This window comes from Rhinoderma darwinii, chromosome 1 (genome assembly GCF_050947455.1).
Source record: "Rhinoderma darwinii isolate aRhiDar2 chromosome 1, aRhiDar2.hap1, whole genome shotgun sequence".
Taxonomy (NCBI): domain Eukaryota; kingdom Metazoa; phylum Chordata; class Amphibia; order Anura; family Rhinodermatidae; genus Rhinoderma; species Rhinoderma darwinii.
The window spans coordinates 210,545,482-210,562,418 of NC_134687.1; the positions used below are offsets into that span (position 1 = coordinate 210,545,482).

At 40.4% G+C, this 16,937-nt stretch overlaps 1 protein-coding gene across 2 annotated transcripts in view; it reads left to right on the forward strand.

The window, feature by feature from the left end:
- Window positions 1–16,528, forward strand: part of RASGEF1B (RasGEF domain family member 1B) — a 456,059-nt gene extending 439,531 nt beyond the window's left edge. For both annotated transcript variants that reach the window (XM_075861356.1, XM_075861366.1), the window contains 10 exons: window positions 175–387; window positions 468–542; window positions 641–736; window positions 1,077–1,179; window positions 2,752–2,831; window positions 2,958–3,053; window positions 10,934–11,029; window positions 12,337–12,460; window positions 13,207–13,279; window positions 13,637–16,528. In XM_075861356.1, the coding sequence (XP_075717471.1) occupies window positions 175–387; window positions 468–542; window positions 641–736; window positions 1,077–1,179; window positions 2,752–2,831; window positions 2,958–3,053; window positions 10,934–11,029; window positions 12,337–12,460; window positions 13,207–13,279; window positions 13,637–13,661 (981 nt within the window). In that variant the 3' untranslated portion in view covers window positions 13,662–16,528. The remainder of the gene's footprint in view (window positions 1–174; window positions 388–467; window positions 543–640; window positions 737–1,076; window positions 1,180–2,751; window positions 2,832–2,957; window positions 3,054–10,933; window positions 11,030–12,336; window positions 12,461–13,206; window positions 13,280–13,636) is intronic.
- Window positions 16,529–16,937: the final 409 nt, after the last annotated feature.

Sequence of the window (16,937 nt, forward strand, 5' to 3'; positions counted from 1 at the left end):
CATTGAGGATTTTTTTGCTGTTTGTATGGGGATCTACTTTCCAAAGCAAAATATTTCTGTATGGAGATGCCTTTTAAGCGAAGGACATGATTTTGTCCATTGTTTTTGTTTTTAAGATGACTATTACCTTTACGCTGGTTACATTGTTTGTTTGTTTGTTTGGTTTTTTCCCAGATGTACAGGAAAAATGTTCAACAGATTATACAAAATCTCATTCGGAAGCTAGCTGCATTGAGTCAGTATGAAGAACTTATTGCAAAAATCAATGCCCAAAGTGCTGATCGTATGGCAACCTTGAAGAGCAAGCCACAGTCCATACAGAGAGACATCATCAGTGTCTGTAGTGACCCTTATACGTTAGCTCAGCAGCTAACCCACATAGAGCTGGTAAGTAACAAGCGCATGTAATGCTTGGTGAAAAGTGCTATTTCTGTGCTGTACTTCTAACATAGTTGCTTGTATTATAGGAGAGACTAAGTTATATTGGACCAGAGGAGTTTGTGCAAGCTTTTGTGCAGAAGGATCCATTAGATAACAATGAGGTAATGCATCTATCTTCTCAAAAACAAGATGTATGACATCACATAATAAGACAAAGCTGATGATGATTATAATAATAAAAACTTTCATTTGTTTTAAGAACTGTTTCAGTGACCGAAAGAAGACGCGCAATCTAGAAGCCTATGTGGAGTGGTTCAACCGGCTCAGTTACCTTGTAGCAACAGAGATCTGCATGGTAAGAACCAGATTTGGTTGTAAAATAACTCTTTTGCTTGGCCCCATGCACACGACCGTAGAATTCAGCCGTAATTACGGCCCTGTTCACTTCTATTGACCGGACACCTTCCTGTATATTTACGGGAAGGTGTCCGGGCCGTAGAAAGCCTCAGCAAAAGACAGGACATGTCCTATCCTTTTGCTTATTACGGACCGTGCTCCCATACTTTGTATGGGAGCACGGGCTGAAAATGCGGGCGGCTGTCTGTGGCCGTAATCATGGCTCGTGATTACGGGCACGGTCATGTGCAGGGGGCCTTAGATTGTGTTTTCAGAACTAATTTTACTTTTCTCTGCAGCCTGTTAAGAAGAAACACAGAGCCAGGATCATTGAGTTCTTTATTGATGTAGCTCGGGAGTGTTTCAACATTGGAAATTTTAACTCTTTGATGGCAATAATTTGTAAGTACGTCCGTTTGTGAACCCAAATTTAAAAATCATCAATAAGGGATTTCCGATCTTAGACATTTATGGCATATCCACAGGATATGCCATAAATGTCTGATAGAGGCGGGTTCCAGCTCTCGCGTGCGACCCTCTCTCCACTAGTCCCTGCATGGATTCTGCGGTCAGCGGCTGCCGCACCGGGTGTCGGGAGGAGTCCATTCTCAATTATATGTGCGGGTCCTATACCATAAATTTCTAAGGCCCCCTTCACACTGAGATTTTTGCATGCAGAAAATTCTGCCTGTAAAAATCTGCTCAGTGTTGTTTTTTTCTTGTAGCTTATTTATTTTTTTGAAGTGATTTAGCATCACAGACTTTTTTTTTTTTTTTTTGCCACCTATTTTATTTTTTTTTGTCGCATTTTTTTACCTGTGTCTTCAACAGGCAAAGGAAAAAAATGCGAGCGGTTTTGCCATAAAGTGCGCCTCCACCTCCCATTGAAATCAATGGGAGGCAATTTTGGCAGTTTTTTTTTATATTTTTAGTGGCCCAGCAATAAAAACTGCCATAGATCTCAAAAGTAAACTGCTGAAAAAAGCTAGAGCCAGTAGCAAGTTTCTAAGCGCATTGGCTACCTGGCGCCTGGGTTCTCTCTTAACCGTGCAAAAGAAATGCATGTCAAATAGTAAATGGCAGTGTAGAGCATGTAAGCTTGGTAACCGTAAGACCGCACATTGTGGCTTTTGTTGTAGCGCATCACTTGCCTTTCTACAGTGCATCTTGTCTAAAGGGAACCTGCTGCGCGCCTTAGAATAAACAATGTTCACTATATCATGCTACCCGCTGTTAGGCCGGATTCACATGAGCGTGTTCGGTCCGTGATATACGGTTCGTATGTCGGCCACGTTTCCCGGACTGAACACACTGCAGGGAGCCGTGCTCATAGCATCATAGATAACTGATGCTACGAGTCCCTGCCTCGCTGCGGGACAACTGTCCCGTACTGTAATCATGTTTTCCGCGGAGAGGCAGTGACCCTTGCGTCATAGATAACTATGATGCTAGGAGCCCGGCTCCCTGCAGTGTGTTCGGTCTGGAAAATGCGGCCGACATACGGACCGTATAACTCTGATAAAGTTATTTGTTTTTGTCTTTTTTCATTCATATATATATTGCTGCTTTTTAGAATTCTGCTGGTTGCCCTTGGAAACAGACAGCAGTGTATTTCTACTCCGCTGTTGCATGCTCCTTCATTTTACTGGTAACTGGAAACAAGCAGAATTCTGAACTTAGCTCTACATATTATTGGATAAGCACACCTACAATTTAAAATTGGTGCCAGGTATACATAGCCCTTAATGCATAGTATTTACAAAGTTACTCAATATTTTATGTAGATTTTTGCTATGTAATGTAGCAAGTGTTATGAAGTGCAGTTTGCAACTGACTTCGTATAAATGAAATCCTATGCAACTACGATACATATAAACTCTGATGTATTACTTTTTTGTAAATATGCAATAAGAGTAAAATATCTTGCGATACTCCTGTATATCATTTATAACATATATTTTCTACTTGATACAGCTGGAATGAACATGAGTCCCGTTTCTCGGCTGAAGAAAACATGGGCAAAAGTCAAGACTGCCAAGTTTGATATTTTGGAGGTATGTGGTGCTTATGTAATATCTTATATGGTAGTGAGACCATATAGAAGAACACTTTAGAAACAATTCAATCTTTCCATCCTATATATAAAAAACTAAGGGCTTTCTTTTTTTTTTTCCCTACAGCATCAAATGGATCCTTCAAGCAATTTCTACAATTACAGAACAGCTCTGCGAGGGGCAACTCAAAGGTCTCTAACTGCTCACAGCAACAGAGAAAAGGTATGTTGTCCAAACTGCTCCGCAAACAAGCACTGGGAGGACACGCAGATGGCACTATTGTTTGTAGATTGGATTTGAATATGTGGACATATGGCAGGGCAGTGCACGTAGCTAATATATTTTTCCCAGCTGGTGTTGACTTAAAAGGGTAATAATATAGATTCAGGTTTTTTGTTTTTTTATAGTTTAACCCCTTAAGGTCCGAGCCGTTTGATTTTTCGTTTTTCACTTCCCGCCTTCCAAGAGCCATAGCGTCTTTATTTTTCCGTCAATAGAGTGATGTGAGGGCTTATATTTTGCAGGGAGGAGTCGTATTTTCTATTGGTAGCATTTAAAGTACCATATAATGTACTCTGAAGCTGAAAAAAAATTATTTGTGGGCTGAAATTGGAAAAAACTGCGATTCCTCCATTATATTTTGGGTTCCGTTTTTACCTCCTTCATTGTGTGGTAAAAACAACAACTTTATTCTGTGGCTCAATACGATTACAGGGATTTTTTATTTTTTTTTATATTTCACTACTTTAAAAAAATAAAGACACATTCTGAGAGCCATAACTTTTTTTTATTTTTCCGTGCATGGAGCGGTCTGAGGGCTTATTTTTTTGCGGGATGAGCTGTAGTTTTTATTGGCACCATTTGTTGGTACATATGACTTTTTGATCACTTTTTATCAAAAAAAATTTGGGAGCTAAGGTGACCCAAAAAACTGCAGTTTTTGTCGGTTTACAATATTTATTTTATACGGCGTTCACTGTGCGCATTAAATAACTATATTGTAATAGTTCATACTTTTACGGACACAGCGATACCAATTTTGTTTACTATTTTTATTTTACATTACTTTAGAGGAAAAATGCGTTTTTTTATTTTATTTCATTTCATTTTATTTTGCACTACTAGAAACGTTATCACTTATTTTTACACATTTTATTTCCCCCAGGGGACTTGAACCACCGATCGTCAGATCGCTGGTACAATGCATCGTCATTTTCACAGGCATCTGTTAAGACCTGGCCTAAGCACAGGCAGTGCTTAGCAGAGGCAGAGTGAAGGCAGCCCTGGGGGACTTCATTAGGCACCTGGGCTGCCATAACAACTATCTTCACCCCCCCCCAATCTCGTTGCGAGGGGGGCGCCTCAGATGCTGCGGTCGCATGTGACTACAGCATTTGAGGGGTTAAACAGCCAGGAACAGTGCAGTCGCTGCTCCCGGCTGTTAGTCCCGGGTGTCAGCTGTAAAACACAGCCGACTCCCGCAGCACATGGAGCGTGCTCAGCGCGTGAGCGCGCTCCAAACACCACACCCCCCCCCCTTCTTTAGTTCCAGAGATATGGCCCACTGTTGACTAATTCAACTTATGTGACCTAGTGACAGGTCTTCTTTAAATATGTGCCCTGCAAAGTGGCCCCAGTGCCCTTTTAATTCAAGGTTTATATGCACTGCTATAATTCTTTGTAGTACATTTTTCAGACACTGAGAATTGGTTAGGGTGGTAGAAAAGCAGTTGTCCACTACCTCCCAGTTATAGACTCTTTTGTGGTGTTCGTGATCCATCACTGCTAACAGGGATGTCCGTGTCTTAACCCCCTCCCGCTCCTGGACGTACTATTAGGTCATGGTAGCTGTATCGTTCGCGCTCCATGACCTAATAGTACGTCTCGGGAGTAACGGCCGTTTCGGCCGTCCTCCCGACACATACAGGAGCTGTGACAGCTGCTGTCTCGTACAGCAGCTGTCACGGTTCCTACAGCGGGGACCGATCGCGGTGTCCCCGTTGATTAACCCCTTAAAAGCCGCGTTCAATAGAGATTCGCTGCTTTTTAGGGGTTAAGCTGCCATCGCCGGCCTGCTACACGATAGCGGCCGGCGATGGTGACTATGGCAACCGGACACCAAACAATGGCGTCCGGCTATGCCATAGACGGAAGCCTAGTGGGTCCTGACAAAGTCAGGACCCACTATGCTTGCTGTCAGTGAGTAATAATAATAATCTTTATTTATATAGCGCCAACATATTACGCAGCAATTTACAATTTAGAGGGAAACCTGAAACAAACAATATCAGACATTACATAGTGACAAAGTTCATTTACAATTCAAACCTGGGGAGTGAGGACCCTGCTCGCAAGAGCTTACAATCTATGAGGACATAAGGGAGACACAAAGTGTAATAGTGTTTGTTCTGTACAATGGTCCGGCCATTTTTATATACACATGCGGTGGTAACATAAAGCTGCATGAGCCGGTCACCAGCCAGTATCCGTGTATGACGGACATGAAGAGGAGGAGTGTGAGGGAACATTATTCTGATGACTAATCTAAAAGGAGGGCCATGGAAAGGAGTCAGATTAGGGAATGTTATAGGCCTGTCTAAATAGATGTGTTTTCAGGGCACGTTTAAAACTGTGGATATTGGGAATTAATCTGATTGTCTGGGGTAGCGCATTCCAGAGGACGGGTGCAGCACGAGAGAAATCCTGGAGACGGGAGTGGGAGGTTCGGATTATGGAGGATTTTAATCTAAGGTCGTTGGCAGAACGTAGAGCCCTAGTAGGGTGGTAGACTACGCATGTAGTGCAGTGTATTAGAATAGCGATCAGGGCCTCCTGCCCTCAAGTTCCCTAGTGGGAGAAAGTAATAAAGTAAAAAAAAAATGTGTGAAAATAAGAAAATAAACGTATTAAAAGTAAAAATCCCCCTTTTTACCTTATCAGTCCTTTATTTGTTTATATATTTTTATTAATAAACTCTACATAATTGGTATCATCGTGTCCGTAACGGCCTGAGCTACAAAATTATTTCGTTATTTATCCCGCACGGTGAACGCTGTAAAAGAAAATAATAATAAACCGTACCACAATCACAATTGTTTGGTCACTTCAACTCCCAAAATATGGAATAAAAGAGATCAAAAAGTCACATGTACCTAAAAATGGTACTGATCGAAACTACAGTTCGTTACGCAAAAAATAAGTCCTCGTACGGCTTTATTGATGTACAAATAAAAACGTTATGGCTCTTAGAATAAGGTAACACAAAAAGTGAATGATTTTTTACAAAATGTATTTTATTGTGCAAACGCCATAAGACATAAAAAAAAACTATAAACATATGGTATCGCCGTAATCGTATCGCCCCGCAGAATAAAGTGAATATGTCATTTATAGCGCATGGTGAATGCTGCAAAAAAAAAATAGAATAAAAAAACAATAGTAGAATTGCTGTTTTTTAGTCACCGCCACCTAAAAATAGAATAAAAACTGATCAAAAAGCCGCATGCACCTCAAGAAAACTACAATGAATTCCTCAAGGGGTCTAGTTTCCAAAATGGGGTCACTTTTGGGGGGTTTCCAATGTTTTGGCACCACAAGACCTCTTCAAACCGGACATGGTGCCTAATAAAAAAGAGGCCTCAAATCCACTAGGTGCTCCTTTGCTTCGGAGGCCGGTGCTTCAGTCCATTACCACACACGGGCCACACACGGGCCACATGTGGGATATTTCTCAAAACTGCAGAATCAGGGCAATACGTATTAAGTTGCGTTTCTCTGATAAATCCTTTTGTGTTATAAAAAAATGGTATAAAGTGGATTTTCTGACGAAAAAAAAATATGTAAATTTCCCCTCTACTTTGCTCTAAATTCCTGTGAAACACCTAAAGGGTTCATAAACTTTCTAAAAGCTGTTGTGAATACTTTGAGGGTTCTAGTTTCTAAAATGGGGTGTTTGATGGGGGTGTCTAATATATAGACCCCTCAAAGCAACTTCAGCACTGAACTGTAACCTAAAAAAATAAATAAATTAGGTAATACTTCGCTTCTTACATTATACTGATAATGAGCCGTGCGCACCCCGAGATGACCCCAGTTTTGACCGTTTGTATAAACGGAGACCCCTATTAGACCGTTTCAGTGCCCGGTTTTCCTAAGCATACAGCCCTGAGAAGTGTATTTCTATTGATGAGTCCTTGGTACATTTTAAAGGGAGGGTTCAATTCCGCAAGTACATGTCGGGTAAGAGGGCAAGGTATGGCGTGAAGATGTATAAGCTGTGCGAGAGTGCATCAGGGTATACTTACAGATTTAGGATATATGAAGGGAAGGACAGCAGTATTCAGCCCCCAGAATGCCCCCTCCTTACTGGGAGTTAATGCAAAAATTGTGTGGGATTTGGTGCACCCACTGCTGGACCAGGGTCACCACCTCTACCTGGATAATTTTTATACCAGCGTCCCACTCTTCAACTGCCTCGCTTCCAGAAGTCCTGCGGCATGCGGCACTGCTAGAAGAAATCTGAGAGGCCTACCTAAGACTCTGCTTGGGCAAACACTCAGAAGGGGTGAGAGCAGGGCACAATCCAGCAGCAACATATTGTGTGTCAAGGACAAGAGAGATGTTCTTGTATTGACAATCCATGGCCACACCAGTACCCAGGTACCCGTACAGAGACCCCCAAACCAGACTGCATCCTGGACTACAATAGGTACATGGGAGGGGTGGACTTGTCAGATCAAGTCCTGAAGCCCTACACCGCCATGCGGTGTGGTATAAGAAGCTGGCCGGGCACATCATACAGATGGCTTTGTACAATGCGTACGTGCTACGTCGATGTGCAGGCCAGACGGGAACTTTCCTGGAATTTCAAGAGGTGATTATCAAGAACCTAATCTTTAGGGACCAGGAAGGGGGCACCCAGTACTTCTGGAAGCGAGGCCACACGCAGCGTACCAGGGCAACACTTTCCAGGAGAAGTTCCCCAAACTGGCAAGAAGGGAAAAAGTCAAGAGGTGCAAAGTCTGCTATAAGAGGGGGATAAGGGAGGACACAATATATCAATGTGACACGTGTCCTGAATAACCAGAGCTCTGTATGAAAGAGTGTTTTAAAATTGATCATACATCCCTTGGTTTATAATTTACCCCAATTTTACTTACCCTGATGTACTCTGCACAGCTTACCCCCCTCGTCTTTCCCCTCTGAGCCCTGCTGTGTGCCCAGGCAGCTGATCACAGCCACATGTAGGGTATTGCCGTACCCAGGAGAACCCACATTACAGTTTATGGGGTGTAGGTCTCCGGTCAAAATGCTCACTACACCTCTAGATGAATGCCTTAAGGGTGTAGTTTTTAAAACGGGGTCACTTCTTGCGGGTTTCAACTGTACTGGTACCTCAGGGGCTTCTGCATACATGACTTCGCACCAGAAAATCCCCAGTAGGCCAAATGGTGGTCCTTTTTCTTCTGAGCCCTCCCATGGGCCCAAACCGCAGTTTATCACCACAAATGGGGTATTGCGGCACTCAAATTGCGCAACAGAATGGGGTATTTTGTTTCTTGCGAAAATAAGACCTTTTCAGCCAAAACTACATATTATTGGAAAAAAATAATTTTGTTTTAATTCCCAGCCCAATTCAAATAAGTTCTGTGAAAAAACTATGGGGTCAAAATGGTCACATTACCCATAAATCAATTCCTTGAGGGGTGTAGTTTCCAAAATGGGGTCATTTCTGGTTGGTTTCCATTGCTTTGATACCTCTGGGGCTCTGCAAATGCGACATGGCACCCGAAAACCAATCCAGCAAAATCTGGACTCCAAAGAACAAATAGCGCTCCTTTCCTTCTGAGCCCTCCCATTGGCCCAAACGGCAGTTTATCGCCACAAATGGGGTATTGCTGCACTCAGGAAAAATTGGGCAACAAAATGGGATATTTTGTTCCCTGTGAAAATAAGAAATTTTGATAAAAAATGACATCTTATTGGAAAAAATGACATTTTTTTCATTTCGCAGCCCAATTCAAATAGGTGCTGTGAAAAAACTGCGGTCAAAATTGTAACAACAACCATATTTGAATTCCTTGAGCGGTGTAGTTTCCAAAATGGGGTCACTATTTGGGGATTCCTACTGTTTTGGCACCTCAACACCTTTTCAAACCTGGCATGCTGCCTAAAATATATTCTAATAAAAAAGAGGCCTCAAAATGCACTAGGTGCTTCCTTGATTCTAGGGCTTGTGTTTTATTCCACGAGCGCAGTAGAGCCACATGTGGGACATTTCTAAAAACTGCAGAATCTGGACAATACATATTTAGTAGTGTTTCTCTGGTAAAACCTTCTGTGTTACAGAAAAAAAATTTAATGAAATTGAAATTCGGCAAGAAAAATGACATTTGGTAATTTCACCTCCACTTTAATTCCTGTGAAATGCCTGAAGGGTTAAAAAAACTTTCTAAATGCTGTTTTGAATACTTTGAGGGGTCTAGTTTTTAAAATGGGGTGTTTTATGGGGGTTTCTAATACATAGGCCCCTCAAAGCCACTTCAGAACTGAAGAGGTACCTTAAAAAAAAGGCTTTTGAAATTTTCTTAAAAAAAGGAGAAATTGCTGTTTATGTTCTAAGCCTTGTAACGTCCAAGAAAAATAAAAGAATGTTCAAAAAACGATGCCAATCTAAAGTAGACATATGGGAAATGTGAACTAGTAACTATTTTGGGTGGTATAACCGTCTGTTTTACAAACAGATGCATTTAAATTCTGAAAAATGATATTTTTTCAAAATTTTCTCTACATTTTGCAATTTTTCACCAATAAACACTGAATATATCGACCAAATTTTACCACGAACATGAAGCCCAATGTGTCACGAGAAAACAATCTCAGAATCGCTTGGATAGGTTTAAGCATTCCGACGTTATTACCACATAAAGTGAAATATGTCCGATTTGAAAAATGGGCTCTGAGCCTTACGGCCAAAACTAGGCTGCGTCCTTAAGGGGTTAAAGATGCAAACACTGATTATTTTACATAATATGTAGCTGGTATTGGAGTATTATGGGTATTCACTGCCTTTATTGTTCGAATTGTATTAAGACGTTGTCCAAAGATCGCCCCACATAAGCTACAAGACATGGTGTTGGCTTCTACTCTTTTTATGCTATTGCTATGTTGTAGTACAGCTGAATGGCAGCAGTTCATAAATGTGGTATTCCGTTGTTTAGGTAGGCAGTAAGTACATGCGTATAAATTAATCCCAACTCCCAGCATCTTTTTATGCTGACAAACACTACTTGTAAAGCAGAGACCTGTTTAGATTCACAGCTTCTAAATTAACAAACTTGTCAGGCTGGCAACTCTGCTTTTTACTTCTAAATAAAGTATCCACCTTTAGTAAATGGGTTTTATAATTAAAAATATGCTGTGTCCATTCATTTCTCTACTGGCGTTTTGGAGAGCAGCCAAGTACCGTGTTATCCACTATCCATTTAGGAAGACGGCTGCTCGGTGATGTAGCGCAGTTTCTTCCTAACCTTGTGTAACATTCAGTGATCACACCATCCTTATGGTTTATGAACAATGTCCCATTTTTTTAACCTATTCGTTTATATATCTAATCTTTTAATCTAATGTCTATTGGGAATTCTTGTTGGAGGTGAAAAGGATCAGACAGGTTTTAACCCTTTAAGGACACAAACTATTTTTGGCCTTCAGCACACCGCTATTTAAAAAAAAAAAAAAAAAAGCATATTTTTTTTTTTTTACAATTGTTTGAGAGAGCTGGGGTTAATTTTTCAGGTCTGCATATTATTCAATTATATGTGTATGCCAAGAGAATACAGGCTAGATGAGCTTGCGCTGTTATTTGTAGGCAGTTTTACTTTACTGTGATGAAGTCGAATCCCAGCTTTAAATTTATGCCAACAATACTATTTAAAATCCTGTACTGGGTTTGCTTAGGAGGAAACATTGTGTTTTTAAATGATAACATTTTGTTAAAGCCATTTTTCATAATTGAATGAAATAGAAAAACTGCATAAATCTGCTGGGGTATTAAAATGCATTGTCCGTAACGATTTCATTTTTATTTTATTTTTTCTTTATAGATTGTGATCCCGTTCTGCAGCTTACTGATTAAAGACCTCTACTTTCTAAATGAGGGCTGTACCAGTCGCCTCCCAAATGGTCATGTCAATTTTGAGGTATATACCAAAGTGTGTCTGTGGCTGCCTTTATATTGTTGTTTTATAGGAAGTGATTGTGATCTACAGGAATGAAGCCTTTACCATATTAACCCCTTCCCCCTGCTGGCATTCTGGGCCCTAATGTCCAAGCCATTTTTTAGATTTTTCCATTGTCACATTCGAAGAGCTGTAACTTTTTTATTTTTGCGTCGGCATAGCTGTATAAGGTCTTGTTTTTTGCGGGACGACTTGCAGTTTTTATTGGTACCATTTGAGAGTAGACTTTTTGATCACTTTCTATCACATTTTTTTTAAGTCAGGATTAACAGAAAACAGCAATTTTTCCATTGTTTTTTATTTTATTTTTTACGGCGTTCACAGTGCGGGTTAAATAATGTAACCGCTTTATAGTCGGGGTCGTTACGGACGCGGCGATACCAAATATGTGTAACTTTTTTGCTTTATTGTAGTTTTTTTTAATAGTAAAGCATTTTGTAAGGGGAAAAGCTGGGTTTTTCATTTTTTTTTTTCACTTTTTTTTATTAACTTTATTAAACTTTTTTTACTTTTTTACTAGTCCCACTAGGGGACTTCCCTATCCTCCGATCGCTATTATAATACACTGCAATACTTTTGTATTGCAGTGTATTACTGCCTGTCCGTTTAAAACGGACAGGCATCTGCTAGGTCATGCCTGCGGCATGATCTAGCAGGCATTCGCTGCAGGCAGACCTGGGGGTCTTTATTAGACCCCCGGCTGCCATAGAAGACACAGACACTCGGCGATTTTATCGCCGGGTGTCAGTGAGATGAGAGGGAGCTCCCTCCCTCTCTCCAAAACCATTCAGATGCGGTGCTCGCTATTGTGCACCGCATCTGAAGGGTTAAACAGGTGAGATCGATACTAATATCGATCTCACCCGGCAGAGCAGGGACGCCCCCAGCCCTCAGCTGCTTCTGGCAGCTGAGAGCAGGGAGATTTCACGGCTCCCTGCTCTGTTTACTTTATTCTACAGCAGCGACGTAGTTTGGCGGCGCTCTAGAATAAAGCCCACTAATGACCGCCGTAAAAAGACGTATCGGCGGTCATTAAGGGGTTAAGCCATATAAAACAAGTACTAGTTATAAATTCTGGGGAAGCGAATTGGTAAAAATAGAATTCATAACAAAAGTTATAGGGAAAAGATGATTATCTCTATAGTTAGACTGAAATCTGAGGAATACCTTCTATTTTAAATTCTGGTTTATTTTCCCTGAACATGCCAGTGTTTGTTACGTTATTGGCTTTTACATTATGATGTTTGTTATGTTTCCTTACTCCTCAGAAATTCTGGGAGCTGGCAAAGCAAGTCAGTGAATGCATGGCTTGGAAGCAAGTCGAGTGCCCATTTGAAAAAGATCGGAAAATTCTGCACTATGTCCTGACTGCTCCTATATTCAGTGAAGATGGTATGTGCGTTTGACAACCGTTTATTTTACTGAATTAACCTCCACGCCATCTAAAAATAATGGCCTGAACGTTTTATTATGCTGTTGTGTATTTTATGTCACTTAATGTTTAATATTGTATCAATCTCGGCAAGTGTCACTGTTAGGCTGGATTCACACAAGCACATTACGTCCGTACTGGACGGAACGTATTTTGGCCGCCAATCCCAGACCGAACACCGCGCAGGGAGCCGGGCTCCTAGCATCATAGTTATGTACGACGCTAGGAGTCCCTGCCTCGTTGCAGGACAACTGTCCCGTACTGTAATCATGTTTTCAGTACGGGACAGTAGCTCCACGGAGAAGCAGGGACTCCTAGCATCGTACATAACTATGATGCTAGGAGCCCGGCTCTCTGCATTGTGTTCGGTCCGGGACTTGCGGCCGAAATACGTTCCGTCCATTACGGACGTAATGACCTCGTGGGAATCCAGCCTTATAAATGAGTCAATTTCAGTCGTTCCTTATTCGTAAAGTGCTACCAAGTATGGGAGTAGTAGTAACGGGATGTGCTGTAGCATAGGCTAACTTGATAGAGATGCTTCTAGCAGACATGCTGTGTGAATAGTTAGATCACGATACCTTCTATTTCAGGATTGTTCCTTCAAGCTTTGTCAAAAAAGTTACTGTACTTGTTATGACTGCGGGCAAAATGTGTTTGCATAAGATAAATATGGAGCTAATGTCAGGCGTTCTTTTGCCTGTAGGTCTTTATCTGGCTTCCTATGAGAACGAGAGTCCTGAGAATCATATTGAAAAAGACAGATGGAAGACTCTCAGGTGTGTGTCAAAGGCTATGCCATCCATCCATCATAGGGGCATTTCTGCTACTCTGGACACTCACATTCAAAACAATATTTGCAAGTTTCAGTGACTGAATGTTGACAAAAACTTGTGTTTTTACCTGTTGTTGTTTGTCTTTTAAATTATTAGACTTGTATATCATTAAATTATTTTATATTCTGTTTCTTTGTGTGGAGTCTTCAGTTTTTAGTGTTTAATAGTTTATATCCTAATTAATATGAATATAACTGTTTATTTCTATTATGTGGATCTTCTAGCTGTACTTTTTTTTTATTTTTTTATTTATTTTTCCTCTTAAATTTACCATTTAATTTAATTTTATTTTTCTTCCAGGTCAGCACTTTTGGGCAGAGTCTAATGCATGAAGTCACTGCCATGAAATGACCATTATTTATGGATGCATTTTGCACTGTGGGATTTGAATGACGGGTGCATTGCAAGCAGCTGAGGCTTTTCAGCAGAGCAGACGTGAATCGCGACCGCTCCAGGGCAGGCAGATTAAATGAATCACTACTGGCTTTTCTTCTGTACCTGCTTAGGACAAACAATTACTGGATGTTTCACAGTCTCCCCTATGCTGAGCTTTTTTTATTCGGTTGCATATAGATTCTTTACTGGTTTTCTCCACCTTATCAGTCCTACCCAGCTGGTTTCTCCTGCAGAACAAAGTATCACCGTGTACAGTGCTGGTCAACACAAGGAGTAATCAAAGCAAAAGATGGAATACAATATTAAAAACTGATAACCACTCGCTGGCCGGGGGTCCTTAACCCATTAATGCTGAGCAGTTGATTTTGGGGTCTAAAGTTTTAGTTTATCGCTGGATGGTAAACTCAACAGTGGGACTCATTGGACGCTTAATATTATTCATTTTGGAAGTAATGTATGTTTTTGTCCAGTGCTAATGCCTATTTCTGGAATATAGGCTACACCGTAGCACCGTATATGTGTGTAAATAGATACGTTCGGTTTACAGTATTTTTCCTTGTATCTGTGACTTGCTTGTATATTCTTTTGTTTATATTTTGATCATGTGATTTTCTTATTTATTGCAGCAAGGTCTGTACAGAACTTTTTGGTACAGAGCAAGTTGTGCACTGAGTGTATATTGGGAAGAAGCCAATTTCCCTCCCTCTTCCAGTTTGTATTAATGCATTTTTATAAGTAAGCTTTCTACCACTTCTCCATTGTGCTCTAAAAGCTACATCACAGCTGCAAACATCAGCTTTTTTTTTCTCCAAGAGGCTGCATATAGGCGCTGACGTTTTGGGAAATACATATGCATGTTTTCTGGAATAACTGGCCTGCAATGAATCGCAAAAGATTCAATGCTTAACTGCTGTGAAGAGACGTTTGTAGTTTCTCGTAAAAAAAAGTTTATTTTGCTATGAAAGTGCCAGTAAGGGCATTACTGTAGTGTTATAAATAATATTAATGCAGATTTGTATTTGTATGATCATGTCTGTCTACTAGTCTTCCTCTTGATGTGACAGTCCTGTGACAAGGACACACTTTTTACCTCCGGTATCTCTCCTTGCGATGTGCATAGGCATCATGACATTGGAGTTCCTTGTATACTTTTTTTTTCAGTGTAATTTTCCACTCCACTGATAGGTTACTTTGTGCATGTACTGTATAGGAATGCTAACCGTGAACTAGACAATGAAAATAAATGTGATCATATACACGCCGCGTTTCAACGGTGTAAAACTGATGGATGTATTTTATGATCAAAAGGCCAATGGTTAATGTATTCAACTCCAAATATATCTCGTGATTCGTCTTCGCTAAGGCAGAAGGGTTTACAGTGCTGTATGAGACAAGAAATACGAGGGGATCCTTCATTAATTCAGTTATGTGACTATAAATGACCTCATTCCTTTGTCACGGGGCAATAATTTATAGTGTATCCATGCAGAATGAAGCTTCCCCAAGTACGGGCACATGTATGCCGTAAAACCACTAAATGACGGCAAAAAAAAGCAAAATGTCGATCTAACTTCACATAATCAATTGGTGTACGCATTGACCTATATTACTGTGCAATTGTTTTTTTTTTGTTTTTTTTCGATACGTCTCTTTACCTCTATATCATCCCACAGCTAGGGAATGACTTGCTTGCTGATATTTCTGAGATTTGTTAGAATTTTCTTAATCCATTTTAAAGACATTTGTGCACACGAGTAAACTACCGGGAAATTAATATTCTGACCAACAGCTGCTGAGACAAGACATTGGGCACCCCCCCCCCCCCCTTTCCTTGCATGAATACATTTAATGGATCCCTAGAGAAGTAGGACATGACTGTGTCCTGGATTGAGGCGTTTATTTTCTAGTATCAGTATTTCTATCTCCGATCTAGGAAATCTGTCCTGTCAACATCAGTGCCCGTTCTTACAGAATAATGTACTCCTTATGTCATGTGAATGGAGATAACATTGTTTTTTTTAGTACTCTCCAAGGACATGTAGAGAGGAAATAATGGCTTCTGTCATTACAAAATTTTGAAGATGCAGATACACTTGGCTACAATGTGAAATATATACAATATATATAGTATACCTTAAAACACATGTGTTTTATTATAATCAACAACCATACATACAGCCTTTGTTAAATATGATGTGGCCATAAGGATCTAATGCACAGTACAACCAACTAAGATCTATATCATGTTAACACTACTTTTAGAAGTATCTTTTTAGAGAATAGAAAGCGCTAAGGCTGAAGTATTTCATGCGACACACATGTTTGCCACTTCTGAAGGCCGTATAATTGAGTACCATTTGTGTCCTCAGGTTCGCATAATTGGGGCAACAGTAGGAAAACCTAATCTAAAGGGACATGTTCCAATGACTCGTTCCCTTATTATGGGTAAAAACTACACACACACACACACACACACACACACACACACGTTCAGAATACAGTAACACTGTCTGATCCCTGCTAAATAAACCTATGGCAGATGAATTGTAAGGTGACCAGTTACTGGTTTTATGTTACACATGATCACTAGAAATCAAATCCGGTCCTCCAGTTAAGCAGGTACTATAGTGAAGGAGCATTCTATAAATCTGGATAGAAGGTGTCTAGTTCAGAGATGGAAATGTGTGTGTGTGTGTATATAATTGTAATGTATTTTGACTTGCTTATAAAACACATTTATAATTTATGTAGTTGAAGCAAACTGTAAATAAAAGTGAACCACATTGTGTATAATAATGACAGTTTCCTTTTTTTTGGTTGGATTTTTATGTGTGTATGAAGGAATATATAGCTTCTCCCTAGCCACGCATTTACAGACCACAACTCCTCCCTTCATTTGTGTCTATTTGCCTCATGATGTAAAAAAGGGATCATCCACACTAGATCTTGACCATGATTTGTGAATCTCTGCATCGATAACGCTTTGTTCACATATCCGTCAGGGCTCTATTCTGACGTTCCATCTGAGCTTTCCGTCAGAATGAAGCCCTGACTGAAACAAACGGAAACCATAGGTTTCCTTTACCATTGAGTTCAATGGTGACGGATCCGGTGCCAATGGTTTCCATTTTGTTTCAGTTGTGCAAGGGTTCCGTCGTTTTTGACTGAATGAATACCGTAGTCGACTACACTATTCGTTGCAACT